The sequence below is a fragment of the Lates calcarifer genome, unplaced genomic scaffold (assembly GCF_001640805.2).
Source record: "Lates calcarifer isolate ASB-BC8 unplaced genomic scaffold, TLL_Latcal_v3 scaffold_43_92, whole genome shotgun sequence".
NCBI classification, from domain to species: domain Eukaryota; kingdom Metazoa; phylum Chordata; class Actinopteri; family Centropomidae; genus Lates; species Lates calcarifer.
Window position 1 is genome coordinate 1 of NW_026118162.1, and position 25779 is coordinate 25779.

The 25779-nt window shown below is 44.2% G+C and overlaps 2 protein-coding genes and 1 long non-coding RNA gene across 4 annotated transcripts; 1 reads left to right on the forward strand and 2 right to left on the reverse strand.

The window, feature by feature from the left end:
- Positions 1 to 10066: 10066 nt before the first annotated feature.
- Positions 10067 to 14007, reverse strand: LOC108881117 (cyclin-dependent kinase 5 activator 2). 2 transcript variants are annotated; one of them, XM_051069578.1, is made up of 4 exons: positions 13871 to 14007; positions 12779 to 13471; positions 12157 to 12294; positions 10067 to 11816 (listed from the first exon to the last, which is right to left on the reverse strand). In XM_051069578.1, the coding sequence occupies exons 2-4, from the start codon at positions 13208 to 13210 to the stop codon at positions 11325 to 11327; spliced, it is 1062 nt and encodes a 353-aa protein (XP_050925535.1). In that variant the 5' UTR covers positions 13211 to 13471; positions 13871 to 14007; the 3' UTR covers positions 10067 to 11324. The 2 variants fall into 2 exon arrangements, with proteins under 2 accessions (XP_050925535.1, XP_050925534.1); XM_051069577.1 differs by lacking the exon at positions 13871 to 14007 and having other exon boundaries at positions 12779 to 13718.
- A 305-nt stretch (positions 14008 to 14312) lies between these two features.
- On the forward strand, positions 14313 to 25768 carry fmnl2b (formin-like 2b). Its single transcript, XM_018672915.2, has 28 exons — positions 14313 to 14962; positions 15518 to 15601; positions 17294 to 17374; positions 17514 to 17590; positions 17706 to 17789; positions 17876 to 18019; positions 18096 to 18222; positions 18506 to 18582; positions 18866 to 18959; positions 19094 to 19168; positions 19418 to 19528; positions 19658 to 19807; positions 20020 to 20121; positions 20398 to 20618; positions 20749 to 20852; positions 20947 to 21135; positions 21316 to 21336; positions 21420 to 21544; positions 21703 to 21905; positions 22050 to 22284; positions 22527 to 22595; positions 22713 to 22793; positions 22926 to 23055; positions 23133 to 23293; positions 23453 to 23554; positions 23688 to 23783; positions 23922 to 24045; positions 24138 to 25768. Exons 1-28 carry the CDS (start codon positions 14846 to 14848, stop codon positions 24224 to 24226), a joined length of 3273 nt encoding a protein of 1090 aa, XP_018528431.1. The 5' UTR covers positions 14313 to 14845; the 3' UTR covers positions 24227 to 25768.
- Positions 20024 to 20890, reverse strand: LOC108881119 (uncharacterized). The gene is made up of 3 exons (XR_001960582.2): positions 20768 to 20890; positions 20390 to 20674; positions 20024 to 20155 (listed from the first exon to the last, which is right to left on the reverse strand). It is a non-coding gene; the product is annotated as an uncharacterized LOC108881119 (long non-coding RNA).
- Positions 25769 to 25779: the final 11 nt, after the last annotated feature.

Consider the following 25779-nt stretch of genomic DNA (forward strand, 5'->3'; position numbering starts at 1 on the left):
AACGCAAGCTCAGAGAGACTCGTGGCTGGCGCGTTGGAAAGCCCATCGTAGAATTAGTGGGGGAGCATGTGGGTCTCATGACTCTGCGACCACCACAAACAAAGTTATGGGCAAATAAAACTGCACCCCCCCTCCATATCGCTGTAGCTCGGCAACGCTAGCTCGTAGAGACATGGGGCTGGCGCCGTTGGAAAGCCCATCGTAGAATTAGTGGGGGAGCATGTGGGTCTCGTGACTCTGCGACCACCACAGACAAAGCTATTCGCCAAAAACCAAGTGCACCCCCTGGCACTTCTGGCTAAAACCCTCTATCATAGACAAACCTCAGCCAGAGTGAATTCTTGCTAAGGCTGAACCCATATATGAGGCCCAGAGAGTGTACAGAGCGTATCTCAGCAACGCAAGCTCAGAGAGACTCGTGGCTGGTGCCGTTGGAAAGCCCATCATAGAATTAGTGGGAAGCATGTGGGTCTCATGACTCTGCGACCACCACAAACAAAGCTATTCGCCAAAAACCAAGTGCACCCCCTGGCACTTCTGGCTAAAACCCTCTATCCCTAAGCCTAACCCTAAGAGTTCAAAAAAAAAAAGGATCAAAGCAGCAAAATAAATTGCTGTTACTACTAACATGAGTACAAAATCTGCAATTTGTATTGAGAAAATTAAAAGTTATGTTAAAAGAATAGCTGTACATTGAATGTCTTCTGAAATCTTTATTTTTTATGTGATGTTTTACATTCTTAAAGTTTATAGGTTTACTTTAAACTTAAAGATTCAAGGTTTTAAAAAGGAACAGGTTTTATGTTTTTAGTTGTAAAGTTTTAGGCTTTACCTTTTTGTTCAGATAAATACGTTTTACAGTTGTTGGCTTAAATTTCAGGTTTAAAGTTTCTGTTTAGCTTTATAAGGGAATCTTTCTGGACCATTAGCAACATTACCAGTTCCTCATGAAACTTTAAAGAAGGAAAAATAAGACCAGAAAAACAACCAACTTAAGATATAAACAATGATTTTACTTCAAACACAGGAACACACATCATTCATGAGAATACAGATTATAGATGTAAGAATCTATGGTCTATAAAAATGAAATAGAAAACAGAAATACATGAGAAATAAAATACTAAAAAGTACGTAACTTGTTTTTGCATTTTGTGTTTAAGATTTTAGTTTTTCATTGACTTCTTTAGAGGGTTAGATTTTTGATGTTTTTAATTTTTTTAACAATATGTTTAATGTTTTGATTTTTTTTTTTTAAGTATTAGGTTTTTAAGTCTTTAAATTTGGAGGTTTTATGTTTATGGGTTTTTTGGGATTAGTTTTTTTTAAATATTTGTTTTTGAGTTTTGGGTTTTACGTTTGTGGGTTTTTATGTTTTTAAATGTTTGCAATGTCAGTGTGGCTTTGAGTTTTTGCCTTTATTTAAATTTTGAGTTTTTGGAGTTTTGGTTTCTAACTTCCTATTTGGTTTTCCAAGGTTTGTTTTTTTAGGCTGTTGTTTTATGTCGGACATTTTTGTTTTTGTTTTAGGTGTTTGGCTTTTTTAGGTTTTTGTTTTTAAAATTTGTTTTGTTTTTGTGGAGCTGTTGCTTTTAATTTCAAATACATTTTTAAGTTTTTAAATATTTGGGTTTTTAAAGTTTTCATTGGAATTTTTCAATTTTTTAAAAGTTTTATTTCTCATGTACATCATAAATAATATATAATAAAACAGAATACACTAAGAATAACATAATATAAATCCGAGCCCATGGAGGTAGGAGGGACCAGAGTGCTGCAGCACTGTCGCATCTGATGGCACCCGGAGGCTGAGCAGGCATCTGCATCCTTTGGTTGGCAAGGCATCAGCTCAGTCAAGCCACAGTCAAATCCTCCTTCAGTTTGGACATCTGACTCAAACAAAGACAGACAATAAATAATCAATTAGTATCAGTAAATCAATTAGCATCCAGAAAACCAAAAAAAGGACCAAACAGAAGTAAAATAATATATTTGGAAAAAGTAACTTATCTTAAATCGGTGAACTGTGACATCAAGGCATCATCAACATCAAAAGGGGAATGGTACAGCTCGGACTTCCTGTCCTTCAGAGACATCCAGGACACAACTTCTCTGGGCCACAGCATCGCACCCCAATTGATCTGGCTGCACAACAATCTGCTGAACCTACTGCAGCCTCCCATCACCTCATGGCACCCTGCAACTATTCATCCAAAAAGTACAATTAGATGTTTTCATTTCCATGTCATCTATCAACTAACAATGACTCAGGGTTCTAGTGGATTAGCCTAATTCTGCATAAACTCAAGTCCTTGTATTTAGAAATTAAAAATCGTACCACTGTACAATATATATGTAAACGCATAGTGTGGACCTTTGCATTGGTTGGACATCAGAGACAAGTATGTGTTCTTTAGTACACATTGAGAATGAGGGTCATTACAGGAATAGGGAGGTGGTCTAAAAACTATAATGGACACAAAAAAAGGTTTTTACTGCAGATTGGTGTGAAAAATAATCTGATATTACATAGACAATATTAGCTTTAACAGGTTTTTACTCACCAGTCTAGAAGAAACCGACATTTCAGCAATACACCAGCTGCAGCAGTGGAAAAGCAATGCCATCGCACTGTTCTGACTAGCCCCTACATAAACCCACCCCCCATGTCTGTCCATCTGAGATTGAACAAAAACAATGCCAAGATAGGTCAAAGAGTCAAACAAGGCAAACAGTAACAACTTATTCCTACAGATTTATCGATTCTAATCATCTGGACAACAACTGCTTCTACTGGCATAATACTTTGAGTACGTCACAACTTTGTCAGTTTCTAGATGGGATTTGTCACTCTGTTAACACCTGTTAACCTTAAGACCTTCTGAATTCAGCCCACAGGCATAATGTTTCTATTGTTGATAGGAAGTAACTCCATAGGAACAAACTGTAAAATATGGTGTCAACCTGGTTCACCAGAGACATCAGTTAAGTTTTTTTATGTCCTCATAAGTTAAATATACTCAAACTGAGTGTCCATCAACAGTTTCAGAATCATCTGAGTTGTCTCTGTCTGCCAGGCTTCCTCCCTCCCAGAGAATCCAGACGCACTCCTGCCTGTTAAACTGCCTACTGCGCAATAAACCGGTCCGAGGACAATCTAATGAACGTATGAAACTGATCAAAATATCCCAGGGTCAGTTGTTGCTGCAGTGAAGATCAGCGACTGATGATACTGTACCCTAGTGACTTAACGCTTTGCAGGGGTGGGATAAATTCCCCTGCTGGGAGGCCTCCCTACACGCCGAGAAAAAAAAAAAAAAGAAAGAAAAAAGCAAAGAAAAAACTAAAAATCATAAGCGTATGAAATTTTAGACCACCTGGATTACTAGAACTCAGAGACTCAAGATGGAATTCAACTTGGCAGAAAAAGACAAGACAGAGTTTAAACTCAAAATCCACTTAACGCTGAAGTTACAATTAATAGGAAACTATGGATGGTGATGATTTTGACAGAATAAAAAAAAAAAATAAAAAAATAAAAAAGTACAACTATCTGAATATAAAGGATCTCAAATCTATCTATACCTAGCCTGTCCATATACCTCCAACATCTGACGATGGAATGCTGGAACCAGGCAAAACAACTGACTTAGAGGATTTTCAATTTTATTTGGCAACATCACTCAGGTTTTAATGTATTCATAACAAAACATCATCTGTGGGCTCAACAACTGGAGAAAACCAAATTCAAATGCAGTAACAGTCAATTATCAGTCTACATCAAATTAAGAGATAGTTATGCTCTATAATTTAAACCACTCATCTAGAACAAATAACTTATGAGCAGGCCATTATCTAAGAGCTGAGGAGTAACGAGGGACTAAACAGAGTTACTTTAAATGTTAAATGGAAATATTGAAAACAATAAATGCTCCTCAAGTTAATTAAGGTTATCTCAACTATAACCTAAATAAGAGAAAACGTAGAACCATCAGTTATGTTCAGTGCACATCAAACAGCACATTTATCATCAGGAGCAGCTGAACATTCTAATTCATTCATCACAGATGAAGGTCAACAAAGACAAAACTAACCAGCTGTCTCAAAACAATCTCAGATGGACAGAGTTTCCCCAGAAATCATCACAGAAACCCCCGACTGTCAAGATACCTGACTTCATGTAGCCATTTAGGCTGTTTACCTGACCCTGAACACCCCACAGACACAGAGACAGACAAAGAGACAAACTGTCTGTATTCAGGCTGTGTTGACGGTCATAAAACAGAGGTAGCCTCCCTCACGTTCCTGTCTCTGCATTAACCCTGGTTTGGCTGCACAACAAACAATCCCACCTCACTGTCTCCAGGAGTCATTTCTCTTCAGGTGGCCTTACAACATTTACTGCTGCTGGTAGATCTGTAAAAGGATCCATTTACTTATTCAGCATTACTGTATGTGTTTGGTAAAATGAGGCAACAGACCACTGACAAAGCAACAACCTGAAATGTTTGAACCAGATTCACCCAAATGTTTCAAACAGATTCATCGACACAGTGTTTACAAGTCTACAAGTCTCTGTCTACACATCTGACTTCTGAGGTGATTGAACAGCTCGTCTACAGAAGTAGTTCAGAGACACTGTAACCCAGCAATGTCAGAGTCAGATCTTAAGTTCTGTGTGTGGACAAGTCCTGACTGAGTCACCTACGTTTGGGAGTGATTTTAAAGCTACAGTTTGATCTACATCACCAAATCTGTCCCTAAAACACTAAGATCATAACAGCATACCATAGTCAGCTGATTCACAACACCAGATGGATCCTTGTCTGGTTTTGGAAACTGCACAACTATGGCGCACAACTCTGTAGAGTCCATGATCTTGTACGTGGAGTAGTAAAACTAGGAATTTTTTACTTTCTCTAAGAACTAAACAACTGTACTGAGTGTGGACTTCCTCTCACACAGAGAAGAAGGGGAAGGAGAAAAGCCTTGCCTTCTTATGATGTGAGTCGACTCATTTGACCTCGTTCTCTGTTGTGTTAACAAGTCCTGGTTCATCGAATCCTGGTTCTGATTAGCCACATTAGAAAAATGTGGAAAGGTTTGGTCCAAATATCACTGACTCTGTCAGGACATGTGCACACAGAACTTAAGATCTGAATCTGACATTACCAGGTTACGGTGTCTCGGAACTACTTCTTAAGACGTCCTGTCGACCACGTCAACAGCCAAATGTGTCGACAGCGACTTCTTGACGTGTGGACAGAGTGAAGACGAGTCTGATGAAGCACTTTGACAAATCAAAGTAAAACATGTCAAGTCATCTGCTTTGTCAATGGTCTACGACCAAATCTCACCAAACACATACAAACATGTTCAAACAGGAAACAGCTCCTTTGCAGATGTGTCAACAGCAGCAGTGAATGATGAAAGGAAACCTGGAGAGAAAATGAGACCTGAGGACAATGCTGACAACTATCTGGACTGATCCATCTATGCTGAGAAAACAGGACTCATCTTTTTCTGAGGCTTCATAATTAATTTAGAATCTCACATCAAAAGTTAAATTATCCTGCAACACAAACTACGCTGCATAAATCACAGCAAACACCACATTTATCAACCATGACAATAAGCAGCTACCTTCAGATTAAAAGCTTTTACCAAATATGAATGATAACTGATGTGATCTGGACATTACCCAACTTTCAGAGTACGAGCTGAGCAAGGAGAAAAACTACTACACTGTCTAAAACCAATCACACAGACAGTAATCATAGGAACCCTGACTATCAATGTGCCTAACTTTAATACTCTGATGGGCTGAATGTGAATGTTAGCTGGTACATAGAGCTAAAGCCTTGAACACAGACAAAGAGACAAAATGGAACGTGGATGGGTGAATCCGGGAACAATATAAAAACCACAGCACAAATAAGAACACTGGCAGTTTGTTGCTGTAAAACACTTTATAACTGATTTGAAGCTCTACATAAATAAAGTTTATTAGTAGTAAACCCATTAAAAAAAGAAAGTGTTTGTAGACACAGATCAAACAAACAGGTGCTGCTGTGACTGATGGCAGCCAGGAAAAAGATGGACAAACAAGAGATGAAGAGAAAGATGAGCTCAGGCTTTGTTACAGCAAAGACACCTTCAATACACAACTGACCATAGACCTAATGAGACTGACTGTCAATACAACCTTCATTTACACCACATCACTAAAACATTCCTGTCATCATCAGCTGAAGCTCCATCAAATTCTTTACACTGGATCTCCTCCCTGTCTCACATGATTCATATCTAATGATTTAAAGACCAGTGAACCATCTGTCCTCACTGAACATAAACCCTGTCTGATCCTCCAGAGTCCTAAAACAGTCTGTTCAGACTCTGAACCACAAACACCTGATTCTTCCTGGTTTCACCATCACTGGCTCAGCAGATCCAAACAAAAACAACTTACTGCAGACACAGGTTCAATACAGATAATTTATGCAAAAGGACAGAGGACAGCAGGACTGACTGAGACTCATTCTGTTATCAGTATTAGCAACAACCCCCAGCACAATTAAAATAGAAACAGCTCTTTGTTGATCTAAAAGTCTGATGTTTACAGGGACAGATGAACAGGGGACAAACTTTCTTCATGTTGGATGAACGAGGAAATGGATAGATCGTTAGATCGGCTCGATGGCCAACACAAAGAGTGAGGGATAGACAGGAGATGGCGCTGTGGCCCAAAAATAACAAAAAAAATAACAAACAAAGACGCAAACCTGATGATTTGTAGCTGAAAACTGTTGAGACAGTTGTGTGTTTGACTGAGTTTCAGATTGAATCAGTGACAGGAACAGACTGAGGGCTTTGGATCAACATGTCACATTGTTGTGTTTGTAATTTTATGCTACAGATACAATAAGTGAATACAGCAGTGCGTTAACTTTTGCAGCAGTAAACAGCCTGTTCGTTTTAATCACAGTAACACTGAGCTTTAAGTGTAACCCGAGCTGTCAGCTGATGTTTCTGGACACAGCTCATGTCTCTTTGTGCAGCTGCTGTTTATCACTGGAACAGGAGTTCATGTTATTTATCATGTTAGCTGACAGCGTTTCTATCAAAAGGTCACATCTGATTAAAAACCTCATTCACAGGTTTCTACACTTTAGTTCTAAACAGTGAAAATGATCAACTATTACAACATGGTGGAAATGTATTGTTATGATGCATCAAGGAGTTTTCTACTCAGAGTTACAGTAAAACAGACAAGCTCTGGTTTTATTACACAAGTCTAAATACAACAACAAGTGTAGAGTAGGACTGAATGATCTGAAACACATTTAAACATCAGGATTACTACAACAGATACTGTGAGGAATTTTTCCATTTTCATTCCTTCTGAAGAAAACAAACATGAGTTTAAGTCTCAGCAATGTTTAGATGAAGTGTTCAGAGGTACAACAGAGAGACAGATGAGCAGCACAGCAGCCTCCAACAACACAACATAGTTAAAAAGAAAATGAGACTCACTGACTGTAGATTCACCTGGAAAGGAAAAGTTAGTGCAGAGATATTGATCCAAGCTGATCAGACAGAAAAGAGTAACAGCTCAGTAGCCACGACAACACAGCTTCAATAACACAGTCAGCAGGCTGATTACAGAGACTCTGACTTTAACACAACATCAAACACATTACATTCCTGCCTTCATCATCATCAGATCAGTGAAGATAAAACCCTCCTGTCTCAGTCTGTTCACACTCTGAACCACATCAGTCCAGCTCTGATCCAACACCTGATTCTTCCTGGTCTCACCATCACTAACAGAGACAGTCAGTCTTTTCTTTACTGCACACAAAGACAAACTGAATCTTTCCCACAGCTTCCAAACATTCTGCAGTCCTCTGAATAAACTCACTGTCCAAACAACACAAGATCACTACATGCTCTGATTGTGTTGAGGACATCTGTCCAACACCGTTAACAGCTCAGCTGTTCCTCACAGAGAGAAGACAAGGAGAAAGAAGACAGCCAAATGAACAGGTGGCCATGTTGGACAGAGGAAAGACATGTTGTCAGAAAACAACAGTAACAAAACGGTAGCCAAACAAAGACACAACACCACAAACACCTGAAGCTGTTTAAACAGACAGTCATGACACCTTAAACAGAGAGACAGAATAAAAAGAAACATGAGACTTACTGGTTCGTAGATCTACCTGGAAGAAAAAGAAGAGAAAGGTTAGTGAGTAAAGTCTGAAGTCTATGACAGTTTGATCATTTCATCACCTTTAAATTCTCTTTGTGCTGTTGGAGAGATTATATACAGACTAATGAACTGAATATTACAGCTCTGTGCTCACACTGACCACTTCAAATGACATTCATGCTAGTGCTATGCTAACTGGTGACTAACAGCTAACTTCCAGGTGTGTCTTACCTTCCTGTGTGAGGTTCAAAGTTCTTCCTGAAGTTGGACGAGTTTGTCCCAGAGTCTCTTTTCTTTTCCAGTTCTGTTCATTAAAAAGAAAAAACAACATGAATGGGAGTCTGGTCTCAAACCTCTGATGTTTCCTGGTCCTGCAGAAACAGTTTGCTCATTTCTTCTCTTTGAAAAGTCAAACTGAGTTTGTGAACAACAGAGTGAAAACCTCGTCTGTCAATCAGCTGCTGATCTACAGCAGGTGAACGCTGCTCACAGGCCGCGAGCCACGGCGCCGGAAACCATCAGGAGATGATCACACCGACGTCAGAGCAGCAACATAACCCCAAATCAATCAATCAGTCAATCAATAACTGATGTCCGTTATCACAGAGTCAGAGCAGAAACATGGAGCCGCTGAACCACGTTCACCTGAAGCTGCTGCTGCTGCACGTGCACAGGTGAAACACTCAGCCTGTTTTTACCATCATCACTTTCTCCAGGTGAATCAGAGTCAGAGTTAATGAAGCTAACAGAGGCTCAGTCTGAGTCTCTGCTGTTACACAGTTAAAAAAAACACGCGCTCACACACCTGACGTGACGTTAACGTGGCGGACTCACCTGAGAGTTCTCTGAGCAGAGCTGGACCCGGCGTCTTCATCCTTCCCCTCGTTCTTACTGGACTCAGTCTGTTCCACCGCAGAACTTTGAACTGGAAGCCGCCTATTACGACCAATTAACGCGTTTGGCGCCTGACGTCACGCACCTGTCGCGCTGTGATGCATTCAATGAGTTGTAAAAACCAAAATCTTCCTACGGCTGAAATGTTTGTAGCCTTATTGATCTGTGATCGACTCCTGGAGGAAACGACGAGGCCACTGTTTATTTATTTTATTTTATGTTATTTTATTTTTTATTTATTTATAATTTATTTTATTTTATGCATCTCAACCTGTTGATTTCCTGGCACCACGTGAACGTGGAGGTGGGGGTTGAGGGTGTAGATACAGTAAACAGGTAACTGACCTGACTGGCTCATCTCAGCACAGATTCACTCATAACTTATACGGTTTTATTCTGATTTAATCTCAGTTAGTGGATTCTTCTTCTTCCTCTGTGCTCATGTTCTTTGGTCTCATCCTCATTCTTTTGATTTTCTTTCTTTCAGTAAATACTTTGTAATATTGTTAGTAAACGTGTTGTATAAATAAAGTTGTTCCTGTTGCAGCAGGAAGTGATCAGAGCAGAGTGTTCAGTTGATCAGAGGTTTGTAAACAGCGAAGCAGCAGGTGATAAACACAGAGGGTCGGAATACTTCCTGAAAGTTCATCATCCTCACCATTCGTTTCACTTCCTGTTTGGAAAATAAAATCCCTTAAAGGAAGAGTGAAGGAACCACTCTCTCTTCACCTTCATCTGTCTCTTTCTCTTCTCTCTCATCTCTTCATCTTCTTCACCTCCGTCTCTCTCTGCAGCAAATTCAGACCAACCAGCAGCAAGCAGACTTGAGTCATGTGACCTCCGTCTGCGATTCACAAAAAAGTGATGCAGTGATGACTCACTGCAGTCTCTCTCTCTCTCTCTCTCACACACACACACAGCTGTAGTTAGTGTTACAGCCTCAACTCTGTTTAATTGTGACATTAAATATTAAGGAGTATTTAAATGTCTGAGCACGCTCAGTGCTGCTCCTGTCTGTCACAGTTAACTCAGTGGTTTTACTTTAACAATGGTAGTTTGTTGATTAGTGCTGCAGTCACTGCTTCAAGTGGAGCCACGAGTTCCAGTGGAGCAATGAGATTCAGCTTCTTGTTTTTAATCTCGGGTCCTGACGTTACTGTACGTCACTGTAAAGACAAACAACCAATCGCAGACTGACGTTAAAGCTGAAGCCATGAAAACACATTCCTGTAAACCATGACCTAGGTCCAGGTCCAGGTCCAGGTCTGAACTGAGTGTTTATGTTTGAAGGACAGAAGAATTCAGAATAGAAAAGGACAGAAGTCAGCAGGAGACAGGATGAAAAGAGGAAATAAGAAGCCACGGAGACTCGGGTGACTCGTGTTGTTTATGTCGGTGGTTTGATTTCTATATAAAAACAGTTGGCACAGATCAGTCAACCTGACTGGTTTTACATTCAATCTTCAGACAACAGAGACAGAAAACATCAGACTCCCTTCATCTGGTCGATAGGTCACATGACCTGCTGCCTCCATCATGGCCGCTCTGCAGACATTTTGTGTCAAATGAAAATCAGTGAACTCTGTGGTGACTGAAGAGTAAGACCTGCTGCTGTTATTTCTAGTAATGGATTATCCATTATTAACCATTATTATAAGAGTTCAGGTTACAGTGAAACAGAACTTCTTTGACCTCTGACCTCTGACCTGCACCCACCTGTGTGATGTTAAACTGACCTGACAGTCTGACAGTTGGTGGTGAAGTCGTTTCTCTGACTGGGCGTCTGGATGTTTTCTGTCTCTGTTGACCACGCCCCCCCCAGGTGAAAAAGAAATAAATACCTTCCTGCAGCAATGACGGACACGTTAAGCTTTCTTCAGCTATGCAACTAAAACAAATAAGGCGAGATCATATGTAAGGTTGCCATGGTAACTGGTCTACATCCACAATGGTACAATCAGGAGATACTGTTGGTTTTGATCGACAGCATGCAGTTAAAGTGAGCTAGTGTCCACGTCTCAGTCTCTCTTCAGCAGCAGGTCAAAGGTCACGATCCATCCGACTGTTGGTCAGACTGCACATCAGTCGCCATGGTAATGGCGTTAAAGCTGCAGGTGCAGCCTCTTTACATTCAGACCTCAGCGGGTCGATGGCTGCTGGGCGAGTCTCATTAACAAATACTGTGGTCTCCTTTCTCTCTCTTTTCTGTTTTCTTATCTTAACGATCCAGGTCCACAATCCTGTTTCCTTCATCGTTCTCTTTGTCCTCATCTTTCTCCTCCTTCATTTTCTCTTCCTCCTCCTCACTCTCCCTTTCTTTTCCCTTTAATTTCTCCAGCTTCTCCTCCCTGTCTCTCTCTCTCTCCCTGTCTCTCTCTCTCTCCCTGTCTCTCTCCCTCACTCCTCCCTGGTTCTTCAGGTCCTGAAACACCTCGGTGAAGAAATGTGGATCAGCGTTGATCCTCAGCATGTCTGCACTCAGGTGGGCGATCAGCTCCAGTGCTCTCTCCCAGAATGCATCGCGGCTGGACTCCACCAGGAAAGGTTTCAGGGGGTATGAGATCTCGTTGCCCAGGTAGGAATAGGCCAGGTAGAGGCAGGTGAGGAAGGTGGCGTGGAGCTCCTCCTCTGAAGACGTGTCCTCGTCCACCGCCTCTCTGCACAGCAGGTACACAAAGACTAGACTGGCAGGACTGATGAAGCACTGGTCCTAAGGGGGACAGGAGAGGATGAGTAGTATTACAAGGACAGAAACTACAGTACTGATACTACAGACCAAGGACAACTAATAGTACAACAGAAATAAGAGGACTTAATGTGCAGAGACAGAACCAAAGGTAGTATCAGTGCTAGTGAGAGAAGAATAGTACTAGAGAGAAAGGACACAAAGATTAGGACTAGTTACAGAGGTCTGGGGGCTAGTTATAAAGGACTCAAGACTAGGCGTAGAGGACTGAGAATTAGTTGTGAAGAACTGAGGACTACTTGTAAAGGACTAGTTGTAAAGGACCGGAGAGTCAATACAACAAACAATCAAATCAAACACTGACCTGCCAGCCTTGAACCAAAAGCGCTCGGTCGACGTTTCTGAACCAGAGGATGATCTGATTGGACGACAGCTCCTTGAGTTTGACACAACGACGACAAAGAAAATCAGAAAGACAGCGAAGTAGCTCGCCTGTTGATGCCTGAAGAGGTTAGGAAACAAGGAGACAAGGAAATAGAAAACAAGGAAACAGGAGACAGAAAGTTTGTAATTAAAACTCATTAAAACTTTTTGTGAAATGAATTTTGCATACACGTCACCAGATGTAACAAAAGTCTTAATACATGTAAAAAGTGATTTTGAAGAATATCTGAACACAGCAAGAAAGTTCAGTTACATAAATATGATTTGAAAGATGAAGCATAGTGTGAATTTTCTCGGATCATACTTTTAATACATTTTCTTTAATGTTTCTGTTTCTGATCACGTGCTTGACTTTAAAACCGTGGGAAACATCTGGATCAGAATAAACTGAACCTGATGGCAGCGGATACATTTGAAACGGATCAGTTCAATTCCTGGTGGTCACGTGTTTAAACCCTCGGATTTGATTCATATTTCACTCCTGACCAGAAACATACGATTGAAAATGAAGCACGCACGCGCTCATACGCGCGCACACCGACCTGAACCACAACCCTCCGCGGTGAGATGATCAGGTCCGGCCTGCCTTGCTTCTGGTTCTGGGTATGATCCGGGACGGTGGGGACAGGTACCGGGATAGGCCCGTGTCTTTGCCCGACTTTCAGCGCTCTGTGGCGGCCGTCGGTGGCCGACTGCTCCCGCTGCTCCCGCTGCACGTGCCCGGAATCGGACACCGCGGGTTTCACCTTCTTCCCGCCCTTCCTCTTGGCTCGCGCGGCCACCAGGCGTTTCTTCCAACTGAGCGCGTGCAGCAGCACCGGGTGCCGCTTCTTCTTCTTCTTCTTCTTTCCGTCCTTCTCCTCATCCTCCTCGCGAGCCTCCAGCGGCTTCTGTACCGCGAGCTCCGCGAGCTTATCCGGCCCACGAGCCGCGGCTTTCCGCGAGCCCGGAGATAGAGACAACACCGTTCCCATGACGACAACTGGACCGAGCGGCGCGAGCCTTTCTGCGGCACCGATGGAGGAGGAGGAGGAGGAGGAGGAAGAGCTGAGTCCGTCTGTCCGATCAAACCTCAAAGATTAAAAAGCATGAAGATAAAAGAAAAACTGCGGCTCCATCACTGCTCCACCTGTCTGTCTGTCTGTCCGCACCTGTCTGTCTCTCTGTGACGCAGACTGAAGGAATGGACGGGAGGGGGCGGGGCTGCTGCAGAGTCTCTGTCCGTGGTGCTGAAACTGATTAAAGGAGCATTTCATCGTTTTCAGACCAGACTGCATCACTACATCACCCACAGTGCACCTGGACCTCTGTCAGTAGGTCTGATATTTTCAGACCAGGACTGATACTGAGTCAGCTGATGTCACCTGGGGACACCTGGAAACACACCTGAGTTTGTGATTGATCCTGGATCAGATCTGATCAATAACATCAGCTCCTGTGTCTCAATCAATTCATCTGTTCATTATTCATTAAAGTGGAAACTGAATCTGTAACTTACACATTCCACACGACTGGACTGATTGATTACTGATTGATTATTGTTTACCTCTGCATGCTTTAAAAACACAACCATCATGTTAAACTGTTGAATGAAACTCTGCATTTCCTGTGGATGTTTCACAATAAAAGCCTACCAGAGCAGCTGAAAGACTTCTATTGTGTAGAGTTCACAGGAAGCAGCAGTGATGTCAGCAGTGATGTCAGCAGGAAGAGGAGGAGATCAGGAAACAAGAAGGATTCTGGGAAAAATAATATCAAACAAAGATTAAAAACAGACCAGAGATGAATTGATTAACAGAATAAATCAATAATCAGTTTGAATCAATAATCAGTTTCTGTTTAATATCAGATGAATTTACTGCTGAAGCTCGACTTTAACTCAGTGGAAACACACACACACACACATTAACATGGTTCATTATCAATAGTATTAATTCACTTCTCTCTCTCTCTCTCCCTCATCACACTGTCAGGCAGTGTCTCTCTACCCCCCTCTGTGTGTGTGTGTGTGTGTGTGTGTGTGTATGTGTGTGTTTGGTGGGCGGAGCCTGTGGCAGCAGAAGGTTCATTGTCTGAGGAGGCAGAGAGAGAGCGGGAGGAGGGAGGGTCAAGCGAGGTAGACAAAGACTGCAGCTGGAGGTGAGAGAGAGAGAGAGACAAAGAGGAGGGAGGCCGACTCTCTCTTTCTTTCTTCATGTGGGGGAGGAGAGGGGGAGGATTAACTGATCCGACACACACAGCACATACACATTTCATATTAACACACACACAAACACACACACACACACACACACAGACACACAACGACGACACGGCGGCGAAGATTCATCTGGATCAGCATCATCATCCTCATCATCCTCATCATCCTCATCCTCAGCAGCAGCGGTGAGAGGACGAGAGACAAAGAGAGAGAGACACAATCTGCACCAAGAAGAGAGAGAGAGAGAGAAAGACAGGAGGAGAGAGAGAGACAGGCCTTCTCTGCCTCGACCGCCCGGCTCTGTTCAGACTGTGATGGCCGACCACATGTTCCTGCTGCTGAGTGTCTGAGTGTGTTGTTGTAGGTGGGTGTGTTCGGTCTGCTCCCTGTGTGTGTCTGTGTGTGTGTGATGGGGAACGCAGAGAGCATGGAGAGCCAGCTGGCTGTGATCCGGTCCAGAGCTGCACCAGTTCGACTCCCAATGCCGGATCCAGCCGAACTGGAGGAGAGGTTCTCCATCGCACTGGTGAGTACACAACACAGACACACACAGACACACACATAGACACACAATACAGACACACACACACACAGAGGAGACATGTTGTAAATCTACAGATTAAACTATGAATGAATCAAAACAATAGGAGAAAAACAAAAAGGTCTGATGTGGTCTGCAGGTCTTATGTGGACTACAGGACTGATGTGGACTAGAGGGCAGCTGGTTAGAAGGGTCCAGCTCAGTCCCGGTCCAGCTGCTGGTTTTTGTCTCTGTTGGTTCTGCTTCATGATCATGTGATAGTTGGCGTTGGATCTGTGAGGTTATCGACCTCCAGAACTCCAGTGGTTCCGAGTGAAGTCTGGTCTAAGGTGTGGTCTAAGGTCTAAGGTTCAGGATATAAACTTGATATAGAAGACTGATTCAGGACCTGGATGGTTCACAGGTCTGACATTTGTCATTTTATAAGTCCTGAAGTAAAACTTTGTGCAGTGTGTTTATAAACTTCATTTATTCAAAATTTATTTAAACTTTATTTAAACTGTCTTTACAGACACTATTAAACTGTTGTTTGTGTTTCAGAATTCGATGAACCTGCCTCCTGATAAGGTGCGTCTGCTGCGTTCCTATGACAACGAAAAGAAGTGGGAGCTGATTTGTGATCAGGTAGGTGGTGTTAATAAAGTTAGAGTTTGAATCTGAATGTCTATGGATTCTCTGGTTTTATGTCTCAGGACATAATTACAAAAACTCTGTCATTATTTATTTAACAAAAACACTCAAGTCCAACCTCACTGCTCACAGCTGCTGATCAATGTCATTGATGAACTGATCAGCATCAGTTTGACCTTCTCTATAAAAGCAGGTGTGGAGCGTTCAGGTGTGTGTTAACACACATCAGCAGTGATCTGAGAGAGACCTGCTGCTGCTCATCAGTCAGACCTGAATCTGAAGTCCATCATCCTACAATGAGAGATTCTTCACAAGAGGAAAATATCCAGGACAGTTATTGATCAGATCAATTACTGATCAGAACGTCCCAGAAAAATATCAGATTGTACAAAACCCCAGAGCTGCACCTCAGATTGACCTCAGTTCAGATGACTCATCAGTGTTAAAGTTCAGGACAGAACAGCCAGAGACTGAACAGGTCCAGCCTGTTTGAAGGGTTATCAGGAGAAAACCTCTTCTCTCTAAAGAGAACATGGCAACAGGTTCAGGTTTACAAAGTTACATCTGAACAAACCTCAGGACTTCTGGGACAATGTCCTCTGGACGGACGAGTCCAAAGAGGAGATGTTTGACCGTAACACACAGAAAACCAAACATATCAGCATCAAACACTTCAGACCAGCTGTAGAGCTCAGTGGAGGAGGGCTGGTGATCTGGACCTGGACAACTTCCTGTCTCTGAGTCAACCATGAACTCCTCTGTAGACCAACGGATTCTAGAGTCACATGTGAGTCTGTCCAGCAGCTGAAGTTCGACTGAAACTGGGTCATTCAACAAGACAATGATCCTGAGCTCAGCAGCAACAGAACAACTGAAACAGAAAAGAATCACGGTGCAATGACCAAGTCAGAGTCCAGACCTGACCCTGTCAGAGTCCAGACCTGAACCTGACTGAAAGGCGGGGACCTTCAGAAAACTGTACGTAAACTAGTGTCCACAAACCTCAATGAAGCGACGAAGAGAAAGAAGAGAAACAACGACGTGACAAACTGAAAACAGTTACTTTAAGTTACCGCCTCAGTTACAGTTACTGCTGATAAAGGTGGTTCTACAGTCTAATGAATCATGAAGTTATTTAGTTATTTAGTTAAATAAATAATGACACAGTGGAATCTGTTGTTTTACACATGAGGTTTAAATCATTTCAAAACCTGATGATTTTTATGTTGACCAGATACTAAAACCACAGGAGGCTGTAGTTTCTGTTTCACACGAATCAACAAACAAAGTGGAGATCAGAATGTAATGAATAATAAATAATAATAATAATGGACCCACAGCCTCAGAGACGCAGTTATACTTTAGATAGTACTGCAGTACTGTATTGATATCATATCAGAACTGTAATCACTTTGATCCACAGATGACTCATCAGGTGACTCATCAGGTGACTGGTCAGGTGACAGCTGCTGACATCAGCTCAGTCTCAGGAGAACCTGAGAATCCGACCTCAGACTTTGTCATAGAATCAAGTTGATGTCACTTTATAAACTTTAAACCACAGAGTTTTTACAGGATGTTTGTTTTGTTTTTGTTTTTTTGAGATTCAGCTACAAGTGTTATAGGTGGGCAGGGCTTGATATTTGACGTCATTCAAATGTCATTCATTGTGTCTGTGTGATGTAGGAGAGGTTTCAGGTGAAGAACCCTCCACACACCTACATCCAGAAACTGAGAGGCTTCCTTGACCCAGCTGTCACACGCAAGGTGAGACGAGAAACAGAGAGACCACACATCTCTCCATCAGTTTCCCTCCAGGACCTGCAAAGGTCACTGTAGGTCAGCTATCTCACCTGTCTGTCTGTTATTAACCTGCCTGTCTCTCTCTCTACCTGTCTGTTTGCAGAAGTTCAGAAGACGAGTTCAGGAATCGACTCAGATGCTGAGAGAGCTTGAGATTTCCCTTCGTACAAACCATATCGGGTACCCGTCTGCCTGACCACCTGTCTGTCTGCCTGACCACCTGTCTGTCTGCTGACCATCCTGTCTCAGTATAACCTGTGTCTAATGTGTCTGTCTGTAACCTGTCTGTGGTCAGGTGGGTCAGAGAGTTCCTGAACGAGGAGAACCGGGGTCTGGATGTTCTGGTGGAGTACCTGTCATTCGCTCAGTACGCCGTCACGTACGTTTCTCTCTGTGCCACTCAGAGTCTTTCAGTTAATCCTCTTCTGTTTAGGTTTTATCTGAATGTTAACGTCTAATACTCAGGTTTGATGGAGAGCAGTCAGAGGCCGGAGGAGAGGTGTCGTCCATCGACTCTCCCTGGAGTCGGTCCATAGAGGATCTCCATGGCGACTGCAGCCTCCCCTCCCCGTCATCCTCCGTCCCCCGAGCAGCTCGACACTCAATCAGGTAACAAAGAAAATCACAAACAGATAAACTCACCTGACCATCTTCATTGTCTCTAACGATGTTTCTGTGCTCGTAGTTCGACTCTGGTGACTCGGTCCAACACGCTGCCGAGTCGTCGAACTCTGAAGAACTCACGACTCGTCTGCAAGAAAGACGACGTTCATGTTTGTATCATGTGTCTGAGAGCCATCATGAACTACCAGGTAACAAACATTCAAACCACCAGGTCACAAACTACCAGGTCACAAACTACCAGGTCACACAAATTCAAACTACCAGGTCACAAACTAACAGGTAACAAACATTCAAACTACCAAGTCACAAGCATTCAAACTACCAGGTAACATTCAACATCACATTTTCCTGGACTGATCAGACCCTTCAGGATCATTTCTCCCTGTGACGATCCTGACCCCTGACCCCGAACCCTGATCCTGACTCCTGATCCTGAAAGTCTTAATGATGACTGATCTTCATCTTCCTCAGTATGGATTCAACATGGTGATGTCTCATCCTCACGCTGTCAACGAGATCGCTCTGAGCCTCAACAACAGGAACCCCAGGTCAGTACACAAACTACTATACATACTACTACACTACTGCTGCACTTACAACTACACAAACTACTACACTTACTACTACTACACACAGTACTACACATAATAATGCACACACTACTACAAATAATACTGCACTACTACAACACTACTACTAGAAAAACTACTAATATTACAGACGCTAACTATCAAATACAACAAATAAAAAACTACCCCCCTACCTACTACCTCTCTATCCACCCCCCACCCCCACCCCCCCAACCATCATCATCATCATCATCATCATCAGGACGAAGGCTCTGGTGCTGGAGTTGTTGGCCGCCGTGTGTTTGGTCAGAGGGGGACATGAGATCATCCTGTCTGCCTTCGACAACTTCAAAACTGTAAACGCTGACTCACTGTGACAACTGACTGGATCATTGATCGACTGATTGATTGATTGATTGATTGATTGATTGATTGATTAATTGACTGATTGATTGAATAATCAATTGATTGTTTGATTGATCTGTTGCAGGTGTGTTCAGAGTCGATGCGTTTTGAGAAGTTAATGGAACATTTTAAAAATGAAGACGACAACATCGACTTCTTGGTACGATCCAAACTCTTCATCATAATCTATCGTGTCCTGTTCATGTCCTCCACATGGTCCAGAAAAGATTTTCATGTTTTATTGTGAAACCTTTAACTTTTATTAAACACAGTTTGACCTCTCTGTCTTGATAAATACTGTAAACTGAACATCTAGTAACCTTTAACATATATATATATATATATATATATATATATATATATATATATATATTATATATCTGTTCTGTTGCCATGGTGACGGTGGCAGGTGGCCTGTATGCAGTTCATTAACATCGTGGTTCACTCGGTCGAGGACATGAACTTCAGAGTCCATCTGCAGTACGACTTCACCAAACTCAACCTGGATGAACACCTGGAGGTAACACAGTCACATGATCAGCTCTCAGCCAATCACAGCAGGGAAAATATCACCCTGACTTTCAGTTCCTGACACACAACAAAGTGTGCCATAAACTCTTCACCTGTCTCCCCACCTGTCTCACCTCAGAGGCTGAAGCACACAGAGAGCGACAGGCTGCAGGTTCAGATTCAGGCGTATCTGGACAACGTGTTTGATGTTGGGACGCTGCTGGAGGATGCAGAAACAAAAACTGCTGCTCTGGAACGAGTTGAAGAACTGGAGGAGAACCTGGGCACGGTGAGACAGACAGATAGAGAGACAGACAGGTATCGTACCTGTCTGTCTCTCTGTCCACCGATATCAGAGGATCTGCAGGATGTGGAGAACAAAGCAAGAACAAACAGATAGAGGAACAAATTACAGACAGTCAGGTGTGAAGACAGACAGGTAGAGAGACAGTCATGAGTCTCACTGACCTGTACCTGTCTCTCTCTCTCACCTGTCCTCAGATGTCAGAGCGTCTGCTGGATGTGGAGAACGAAGCGATGCTGAAGATCGTTGAACTGGAGAAACAACTGATGCAAACCAACAAGGAGTTGGACCAACTCCGGGTCAGTGCTGTTACCATGGAAACCATGTGAAAACCTGGTCACCATGGAGACAGAAAATGTTGTGTATGATGATGTTAAGAGATAAATGCTAAAAGAACAGTCCGATGTTTCAGAACAGTCCGATGTTTCAGATATATGTCCGATGTTTCAGATATATGTACATGCACGATCGTGCATGTACATATATCTGATCAGTAAACAACACCCATCACCTTTGACCTGTGCACTGACGTGTCAGACTGTCCCTTTAACACCTGTCACCTGTTACCTGTGCAGGAGGTGTATGCAAGCGCCAACTCTCAGGTGCACACCCTGCGGCGGATGGTTCGGGAGAAGGACCAGACGATCCGGCGTCAGAGTCGTCTGGAGCGTCAGGCTCAGGAGGCGCAGCAGGCTGGAGGCCCTGGGGCTCCTCAACCCCAGAGAGGGGAGGGGGATGGGGGGGTGGCAGACTCTGCCTCCCCCTCACCTCCACCCTGTCCTAACCTGTCCCCCAGGTAAGGCCAGATGTTTCCTCAGGACAAAGAAAGCTAAGTGGAGACTCTCAAACAACCTGAAGCAGACCAGTTATAACAGTAATCACTGACTGAGTCTTGATATTGATTGATTATTAATTGATTCCTGCAGCCCTGAGACTGTAGCCTACCACAGCATGGGACCAGGGATGGGTGGAGCTCCAGGCATGCCGGCCCCACCTCCTCCTCCTCCTCCACCACCGATGCCAGGCTCAGGTGGGTTTCAGCTCGACCAATCAGAACGCTGATGTGGGAGAAACTTTCAAAGCGAAACACACCTGTGAATGTTACCTGCGTTCTTTCTTTATAGTGTCCAACGGGCCGTACCCTGCACCTCCTCCCCCTGCTCCCCCTCCCCCCCCTCCTCCCCCTCCTCCTCCCTGTCGGACCAGCGAGCTGTCCTCCTCCGTCCCCATGCCTCCCCCCCCTCCCCCCGTGGCCCCCCCTCTCCCAGGGTCAGGGGGGTCACCGACAGTGATCTTCAACTCTGGACTCGCAGGTGAGATTAAATTAATTCGGCAGCGTCGCCATTCTTCTTCTTCTCTTCTTTAAACTCAGAGTTTTTCTTTTTGAAACAAGCTAAATTATCTGAAGACTAAAATTGATTCAGTGCAGCCAATCACAAGCCAGAGTTCTCACAGGTAAATGAAACATTAACCTGTTGTTTTCTCTCTGACAGAGGGTCCACTCAAGTTATTCTGTGAGTTTACATTTTAATATTTCTACATTTATCTACAACCATCATCCTGTCTACCTGCTCACCTGTCTACCTGTCTTGTGCAGCGGTGAAGATAAAGAAGCCGATCCAGACCAAGTTCAGGATGCCGGTGTTGAACTGGGTCGCTCTGAAGCCGAGTCAGATCAACGGGACGGTTTTCAATGACATCGACGACGAGTCCATCCTGCAGGTAACAGCCTGATTAAAAACTTTATTTAAACCGACGACATTGACGACGAGTCATCCAGGTAACAACCACTGAGATCACCCTAAATGAAAACATCAGGACATCAGAAGAGGATACACACATCTGTCTCTCCCTCTCTCTCTGACCTGTCTCCCTCTCAGGACCTGGACGTGGAGGGGTTCGAGGAGCTCTTTAAGACCAAGGCTCAGGGTCCGGCTGTGGACCTGACTCTGTCCAGACAGAAACTTCCTCAGAAAGCTCCGTCCAAAGTTTCTCTGCTCGAGGCCAACAGAGCCAAAAACTTGGCCATCACCCTGAGGAAGGCTGGCCAGGGGTCAGAGGTCATCTGCCGAGCCATCCACACGTAGGTCAACCAGAACCTGAACCAAAACCAGTATCAGTACTGACTGAGAGTCAGGGCCAGGTCCTGGATCAGGTCCAGATTGGGACCAGAAACAGGCGTACTGAATCAGAGTCCTGTATTTGACCCGTGTGGTTGTTTGCGCAGGTTCGACCTGCGGACGGTCCGGGTGGACTTCGTGGAGTGTCTGATGCGTTTCCTGCCGACGGAGGCTGAGGTGAAGCTGCTGCGACAGTACGAGAGAGACAGGAAACCTCTGGAGTCTCTGAGCGACGAAGACCGCTTCATGATGCAGTTCAGCCGCATCGAGAGGCTCAGTCAGAGGATGAGCATCATGACCTTCATGGGCAACTTCACCGACAACGTCCAGATGTTAACCCCGGTAAGACAGACGGGGGGGGGGGAACAGAGACAGACAGGGAGAGAGGGGGAGAGAGAGAGAGAGAGAGAGAGAGAGAGAGAGACAGACAGACAGACAGAGAGAGAGAGAGAGAGAGAGAGAGAGAGAGACAGACAGACAGACAGAGAGAGAGAGAGGAAGAGAGAGAGAGACAGGTGTGATGACTGACAGACAGATAGACAGACAGACAGGTGTGACCCGTCTCACTGTGCTGTGTGTTTCAGCAACTCCACGCCATCATCGCTGCTTCAGTTTCTATTAAATCGTCTCAGAAGCTGAAGAAAATCCTGGAGGTCAGTTTGACGTTCAAACGTCTGCGCGCGCACACACACACACCACACACATACAGACTGTGTGTATACATCCAGGTGTGTGATGATGATGATGTAACACACCTGTTAATGTCATAGATCATCTTGGCTCTGGGAAACTACATGAACAGCAGCAAGAGAGGAGCAGTGTATGGATTCAAACTCCAGAGTTTAGACCTGGTAACACACACGCACACACACAGAGGACTGACATTAGCTTTAACATAATAACCACAGACAGAACTAATCTTCATTCAAGTGCAGTAAGTTATTTTCCTGAGAGATATTTAATGTCTGTGTGTGTGTGTGTAGCTCCTGGAGACGAAGTCGACCGACAGGAAACAGACGTTGTTGAACTACATCGCCAACGTGGTGAGAGAGAAATATCCGACAGTGTCTCTGTTTTATAACGAGCTTCACTACGTCGACAAGGCTGCTGCAGGTGAGTGTGTCAGCCAATCACAGCGCTACAGACACAACAGCATTTACCTGCATTTATCTGTGTTTACCTGTGTGTAGTGAGCCTGGAGAACGTGCTGTGTGACGTGAAGGAGCTGCAGCGCGGCATGGAGCTCACCTGGAGAGAGTTTAGTGTCCAACACAATGCAACACTCAAAGACTTCATCAGCAGGCACGAATCACGACTCAACAAACTGCAGGAGGACGCACGCATCGCACAGGTGAGGACACAGACAGGTGAGGACACAGACAGCTGCAGATCATTTCTGCCTCATGTTTGATGACAGAACGTTTACCAAAACATTGTAAAACTAATGGTGTTAAATTGGTTAGCCTGTGAGCTGCGTACACTGTAAAACCAGCTCGATTTGTTTCTTCAGGATGCGTTTGAAGACGTGGTGAAGTTTTTCGGAGAGAGCTCGAAGACGATGCCGCCGTCCGTCTTCTTCCCCATCTTTGTTCGCTTCATTAAAGCCTACAGGGTGAGTAAACGTGACTCGGCAGTGGCTCCGCCCCCTCAGCCGGGGCGGGGCCAGTGAACAGGAAGTCCAGAAACAGTTTGTTGTGTAGTGAATGTGTGTGTGTGTGTGTGTGTGTGTGTGTGTGTGTGTGTAGCTGGCAGAGGAGGAGAACGAGCAGAGGAGGCGTCAGGAGCAGATGTTGTTGGAGAAACTGGAACAGGAGGAGCAGCAGGAGGAGGAGGAGACAAAGGTGAGACCTCGACCTCTGACCTCCTGCACAGGTGGAGCAGTTTCTGCTGATACACCTGAAGTTTAAATATTCAGAGGTGGGCTGTGATGTCATCATCCAGACAATAGTGATGGTAAAGTATATTAACCCCCCCCACAGTCTCCCTCCCACCGGGGGAAGCGGCAGCAGCAGGAGCTCATCACAGAGCTGAGACGACGACAGGGAAAAGACAGCCGCCATGTTTATGAAGGGAAGGATGGAGCTATAGAGGACATCATCACAGGTAAACACCTGCACACAAGTACACAAACACATCAGATCAGGTGTTCTCTGTCTGTCCTCTGATTGGCTGGTGTGGTTTTGTCTTACCTGCAGCTCTGAAGACCGTCCCCTTCACAGCTCGATCGGCCAAACGCAGCTCTCGGTTTTTCTGTGACCCCACCCACACCGAGGATCACTACTGAGAGAGAGAGAGACCTTTCATCAGAGAGAGAGAGAGAGTATATATTATGTGATCAAGTCTGAGGACAATGGCCACGCCCACTTCTAATCGATGGGACCAATCAGCACTTTGAACATTTCTGATCGATCGATGTGACCTGATGACATCATGATTTGTTTGTTATTTTATTGGTCAGTTTGTCACAGACCAGAAGCCCAGACACCACCTGACCTCACCTGACCTCACCTGACCTGCAGCTTCTCACCAAACTCTGTTCAAACATCTGATGACTGAGTCTCGACAAAACGACGATGACAAGCATATCTGGAGTCTGTCAGGTTTAACTCTCTGCTCCTGAGCATTTGACCACACGATCACATGATCTTCCTCAGCAGACTCCATCTCCATGGTAACGATGGAACTCGTTGCTGAGGAAGATCATGTGATCATGCGGTCAAAAAGGTCAGACTCACCCACTGAACCCAGGTCGAGGGTCAAACAGTTCCAGAAGATCTCGTCTATAAATGATTAAAAACTAAAAACCTTCTTCCCTGAGCTGAGTGTGAAGATCCTGAGGTCGACGAGGAAACGCTCAGAGAAGCGACTTCAGGCCCAAACTGTGCCTCATTTTTTTAAAATCGCCACTGAGGGCTGCTGTAACATTCTCTGACGACAGGTGGCGCTGTAGAGCAGCGTCCTGACGAGCTGCTGTCAGAACATAGAGATAAACCAGGCTCTGAGTTCTGGTTCTGGATCAGCAGGTCTCTGGTTCTGTGGTTGTTCTGGGCTCCTTCAGTCTGTGTCTTTAACTGGTTCTTGTACAGGGTTCTACTCCTTTCACTACATTGTGTTCTACTGTGTTCTACTGTATTTACTCGCCTTACCGGAGCCGTGGATACACAGAGTCTGGCAGCTGGATTTAATCAGTGTTAAACATTAAATTCTTCTCCTTTGCCAACAAAGTGTCAAAGTTCAGAGTCCAAATCTTTGCCAAACTCTGTTTATCTGGGACTCTGACTTTCACCAGTCACTGTCCTGGTCAGGACACACCTGGACACACCTGTAAAAACATGGACATATGTTCAGAAACCTGTATGGACCTGGGCAGGTCTCAATAAGACTGGACAAACCACAAGAGACAGAAAACAATGTGGACGCACCTGTAGAGATCAGGACTGACCCCGACCGTGTTGGTCGGGGTCAGTCCTGATCAAAGACCTAGACCTGGACCTGGACCATCAGGGATAAATCTGGACCCGAACCCTGATCTGTGGTTTCTTGTGGTGTCCCTGTGCAGAGTCTGGTCTCAAACTGAAGACAGAGGCTGACGTGTCCAGTCCCAGCAGCCCTGCTTCAACACCCCCACCCCACCCCATCCCCAACTTCATTTCAGACCTTCAACCTTCGTTTCAAGTCAAAATGAGACAAAAAAGTGAAACAGCACAACGTTTTCTACATGTACATACATTTTCTAGAGGCTGTGTAGCGATGCTTGTACTGTTCAGTGTTTGTTGGTGGTGATTCTGCACTTGGTGTGTAAATAAAACGCACCCTGTCCACACAATGCTGCGTCTC

Coding starts and splice junctions, on each gene's coding strand:
- LOC108881117 (XM_051069578.1), bottom strand. CDS start 13,210: ATGGGAACGGTGTTGTCTCTATCTCCGGGCTCGCGGAAAGCCGCGGCT. Junction 12,295..12,778: donor CGCGGAGGGTTGTGGTTCAG/GTCGGTGTGCGC, acceptor TAACCTCTTCAG/GCATCAACAGGCGAGCTACT. Junction 11,817..12,156: donor TTTTGGTTCAAGGCTGGCAG/GTCAGTGTTTGA, acceptor TGTCCCCCTTAG/GACCAGTGCTTCATCAGTCC.
- fmnl2b (XM_018672915.2), top strand. CDS start 14,846: ATGGGGAACGCAGAGAGCATGGAGAGCCAGCTGGCTGTGATCCGGTCC. Junction 18,223..18,505: donor GAGCCATCATGAACTACCAG/GTAACAAACATT, acceptor CATCTTCCTCAG/TATGGATTCAACATGGTGAT. Junction 19,808..20,019: donor TGGAGGAGAACCTGGGCACG/GTGAGACAGACA, acceptor ACCTGTCCTCAG/ATGTCAGAGCGTCTGCTGGA.